This window comes from Penaeus monodon, chromosome 41, assembly GCF_015228065.2.
Source record: "Penaeus monodon isolate SGIC_2016 chromosome 41, NSTDA_Pmon_1, whole genome shotgun sequence".
Lineage (NCBI taxonomy): Eukaryota > Metazoa > Arthropoda > Malacostraca > Decapoda > Penaeidae > Penaeus > Penaeus monodon.
Genome location: NC_051426.1, coordinates 10,644,111 through 10,649,110, shown reverse-complemented (window position 1 = coordinate 10,649,110; position 5,000 = coordinate 10,644,111). Strand labels below are relative to the sequence as shown.

General features: G+C 38.4%; 1 protein-coding gene and 1 non-coding gene across 2 annotated transcripts in view; one reads left to right on the top strand and one right to left on the bottom strand.

Annotated features, from left to right (window-relative positions):
- LOC119598322 overlaps nt 1-180 on the top strand; it is a 2,144-nt gene extending 1,964 nt beyond the window's left edge. Inside the window, exon 5 of the mRNA XM_037947981.1 lies at nt 92-180. Coding sequence (XP_037803909.1) covers nt 92-111 — 20 coding nt within the window. The 3' untranslated portion in view covers nt 112-180. The remainder of the gene's footprint in view (nt 1-91) is intronic.
- Nucleotides 181-1,930: 1,750 nt separating this feature from the next.
- Nucleotides 1,931-2,014, bottom strand: Trnal-cag. Its single transcript has one exon. It is a non-coding gene; the product is annotated as a tRNA-Leu (tRNA).
- Between the last annotated feature and the right edge of the window lie 2,986 nt (nt 2,015-5,000).

The window sequence follows — 5,000 nt, the reverse complement described above, 5'->3', positions numbered from 1 at the left end:
CCCTTCAGTTCCAGTATTGGGCAATTCTCCAAGAGCACCGCATCTTTGGTTACAGATGCAGCATATTAATACTCTGCCTTGTCCTTTGCAGGGTATGGCTACAGCGGCTGATAGGTTGAGTAACTACTTTCGACAAAATTAAAATCTGTAATTATTCTTAATAAACTTATTGGTCTGTAATATATTTTAATGGGGCTTTGCACATGTCAAAATTTCATTCTTAACGCGGAAGACATTGTCATATTCTGGGTATTAAATAATCAAGTGATACTCGGAGAGAGAGAGAGAGAGAGAGAGAGAGAGAGAGAGAGAGAGAGAGAGAGAGAGAGAGAGAAAGAGAGAGAGAGAGAGAGAGAGAGAGAGAGAGAGAGAGAGAGAGAGAGAGAGAGAGAGAGTAAGAGGTTGTGTCTATATAATGACTAACAGGGCGGTAATAATACTTATATGGCTTGAGTTTTTTATTGTTAGAGAAGAGTACAACACAGTAAATGAGGATGGTGCTATGTCTTGGGAGCAAACGCAGAGTGCGGTGTCACATGTCCGCCAAGAAGCTAGTGGAGCGCTGGGCACCGGACTTCTTTAGAGCGAACTGAAAGGTCAGACCAAAGTCTATGCAAAATTCGTCACTTGGTAGTTTTGCGCATCTCTGGCTGATAAGGCTTATGACGTCACTTAGTGGTGAAGGGGGGGGGGGATAAAGAATGGTAGACTGGGTGGAAGGTGATAATAGAAAACTGTAGAAAACTAAGCAAACACTAAAGTAATTTTATCTGCTGACTCACTCCGGCAATTTGCACATTGGACTGATTTTACAAGCGATGATTAACAACGATTATTTGTAGGCATGTATCGTTTATTTTACTTGGTTTCAACAAAGAAGACATAGGATATGGATGATATTGCATATTCTATCAAGGCATATTTAAAATCGAAACGCTTTCGACGAATTTATTATAAAAAAAAATACAACTAAGACAACACACACCGCATATATGAATAAAATCAAAGTAAAGCTAATATATATATATATATATATATATATATATATATATATATATATATATATATATATATATATATATATATATATATATATATATATATATATATATATATATATAAATGCATATGTATACACACAGATGCATCCATACATATTATATATATATATATATATATATATATATATATATATATATATATATATATATATATATTTTTTTTTTTTTTTTTTTTTTTTTTCTTATATTTATCCCATTCTTATATGCGGTCGCCTGATTAGGTTATGTCAGATATCTTTTATGGCCGGATGCCCTTCCTGACGCCAACCCTATCTATTTACCCGGGCTTGGGACCGCCACTGACTTATATATATGTGTGTGTGTGTAATTATGATAATAATTATTATTATACATACACATACCATACCTATACATATATAAGCTAAACTAGAATAGATACATTGTTTATAGTGTACAAATATTGCATCCAACCACTTAACACGTACGAGGTACTGCGGCGTTTGAGCGGGCGCCAGGCAGTCATGCGAATGAAAACGGGAGAGGGAGAGAGATCTCTGCGGATATACATTCCATCCACGACTGACCTCATGGTTAGCGTCGATCCCCCAGGCTTTAATCCAAGTGATGTCATGTAGACATAATCTTGAGGTAATGGCTTACGCAGATCATGCTTATGTTAGATTTCCACATGGTTATGTTCCTCTACATTAACATGGAAAAATATTATGATACACGCAGACATATATGACCTAGGTAGCGAATATTATAAGTCACTTGATTATCAGATGGGTTCCAGAGAGCATAGTAGTCTGTGTCCCTGACCATGTGTTTTAATAGAATCTGCTCCTCATGATGAGACGACTCCGCACAAGTGTATTTGTCACTCCCTGATTGCCCTACAAAACCTGTGTCAGGAGTGGGATTCGAACCCACGCCCGGAAGACCGGACTGCGACCTGAACGCAGCGCCTTGGACCGCTCGGCCATCCTGACTACACTAAACCGCAATTATGCGGTGTGAATAAACTATATATATATATATGTATATATATATACATATATATATTATATATATACATATATACATATATATATATATATATGTATATATATATATATATATATATATATATATATATATATATATATATATATATAAAGTTGACGTTTATATGATAAAAAGAACAATAACAATATAAGGTGTTTGGTATATTAACCCGGCTTATGATATTCGTGGCCGATCCTCTGATCTTGCGAGTGAGTTTGCTCAACGAATAAGACAAACACTGTCACATACCCATATATATATATATATATATATATATACATATATATATATATACAAATATATATACATATATATATATACATATATATATACATATATATATATATATATATATATATATATATATATATATATATATATATATATATATATATATATATATATATAAACACACGCAGACACGATCGATCAATAAAACAAATATTTTAGCGTTTCAGACTGTACACTCTCCCACATTCTCTCTCCCTCTCTCTACCCTCTCCCTCACTCTCTCTCCCTCTCTCTGAGGCTACTTCTGCAGAGCAGCGTCGACGCCAGCGGAATTCACGGCGACCGGAGTTGTGGCGCCGAATCAGTCACGGGTCCAGATAAGTATACATTTTCGGATGCCTGTATGCACGTGAGTTGTTTGTTAAATCTGTGTTTACGTTTGTCTGTATTGTTGTATTTATCCATTAATCTTGTCTTGGGCATGACAATAAACTGCACCCCGGTTTTCCTTGTGAAGGAGGGAACCCTGCAGCTCCTCCCGCGCCAGGAGGCATGCTGGTCTGTTGCTAAGTATTTGTGTGGAGGCGTATTGCGTATATTCCACTTCTTTATATGGGCCATCTGTTTCCTTGCATGCATGTTAGAATGGTGTTGCTCGAATGTTGTCTGTTTGCATTGCATAAATGTTTCTGTCTGTATTGCATGACTGATCCGTCTCTCATAATCCACCCCAATGCACAGGAAGGTTGTTTGCACTGCATGTATGCTTGTATGCATGTTTGCATTGTCTGTGAGTTTGCCCTACGTTGAAACTTTACTTCTTTTGCATTATTTGTGCATTTGATTGCTTCGACTTACATGGATATTTTTTCATTTGCATTGCGTGAGTGTTTGTCTGTTTGCATAGGGTCGATGTTTCTGTATGTACTGAGTGAGTGTTTGAATGTTTGATTTGCATGGATGGTTTTGAGTGTGTTGGCTGAATAAATGTATTGACTGAATGTATGTTTGTTTTGCATTAATGCTTGTGTGTATATTGAATTATTTTTTGTATGATTGCTTTGGGTGAATTTTGTTTCATGAGTGAATACTTATCCGCGTATTGCATGAGTGTTGTGTTGCATGAATGTTTCTGTGGTTGTCGCTCTCTAATGATTTATTTGTCTCATTGCATTGCATAAATGCTTATCTCTTTGTTACATGGCTGACCCGTCTGTCATAACCCAACCACCGGAGGAGCCAAATAGACTTTTCAGGTGCCAGACCCAAGCCTGGATAGATGGGGAGGTTTTGTTTGTGCCATCCAGGAGGTCTTTGGCAGGTTCGTCTCTGCGGATTCCAGAGCAGCGCCGACGCCAGCGGGAATTCGCCGGATTTGTGGCTCCAAATCTGTCGCGGGTTCGGATGAGTATCACCTTTTCGTGTCTGTATGCACATGTGTTTACTGTATGCTAGATTTAGGTTTACGTTTATGCCTGTATATATGTATTTATTCATTGCGCTTGTCTTTGGTATGGCGGTAAACTGCACCTAGGGTTCCCTTGAGCGAGGAAGGGCCCCCATAGCTATTCCCGTGCCAGGAGATCATGTATGCTGCGGAATATTTGTAGGGATGGATATTGCATCTATTCCGTATCTTTATATTTATGTCTGTTTGCTTGAATGAATGTTGAAATGGTGTTTCTGTACATTTGTATGTTCCCATGTCCAGTGCACAGGAGAGTTGTTTGCATTGCATGTATGTTTGCAGTGTTTGTGAGTTTTTATTTACGCTGATGTTTTGTTTTTGTTTGCACTGCACGGAGTTGTTTGTTTCGACTTCCATGACTGTTTCTCCTCTGCACTGTATGGCTGTTTGCTCTCTATTGCAAGAACGAGTGTCTATTTGCATTACGCGAGTGTTTGTCTGTTTGCATATAACGAACGTGTCTATGTATGTTGAGTGAGTGTATGTCTGCTTTGCATGAATGCTTCTAAATGTGTTGAGTGAGAATTTGTTTGCTTTGTATGAATTTTGTGTGTTGCATGAGTGAAAGCTTATTTACGTGTTGCATAAGTGTTGTGTTGTACGAATGTTTCTGCGTTTTCTGTAAGCTTTGTCTATTTGCATAAATGGTTCTGTCAATGTCGCATGAGTGTCCCGTTTACCATAACCCAGCCACCGCCGTGGGAGTCGTACAGACTGTTCAGGTAGGTACCAGTGCCAAGCCTGGATAGATGGAGAGGTCTGGCAGCAAAAAGGGGACTGGACGTAAAGAGAGAAGTAGAAGGGCATACGTATTCCTATATCCAATATCCAACTGGACATAAAGAGAGAAAGTAAAAGAGCCGATGTTTTGCTTGTGGCATACTAATTCCTTTATCCAAGGATATGTTCGCAGGAGAGGCTTCGCAAGGGACGGATTCTTTAACGTTTTGTCTTGAGTTACTTGTCTGGAGAGAAAGACATCTCTTCTTTCAATTTGAGGATTTTTTTTCTGAGGACAACGTTCCATGGCATGACTTTGAGGATAACGAGTCGAATAAGCGCCGAATCTGTTCGCGGATTCAGACAAGTACACATTTTCGTATGTCTGTCTGCACGTGAGTTTACTGTCTTCTTCTCGGTTGTCTGTCGCGTGATAAGTTCAGCGCCACACACGCCGTTCTTCATGGTGTGTTGACGTCCGTCTTGGAACTGATAATGAAGGCGGTTTTCCA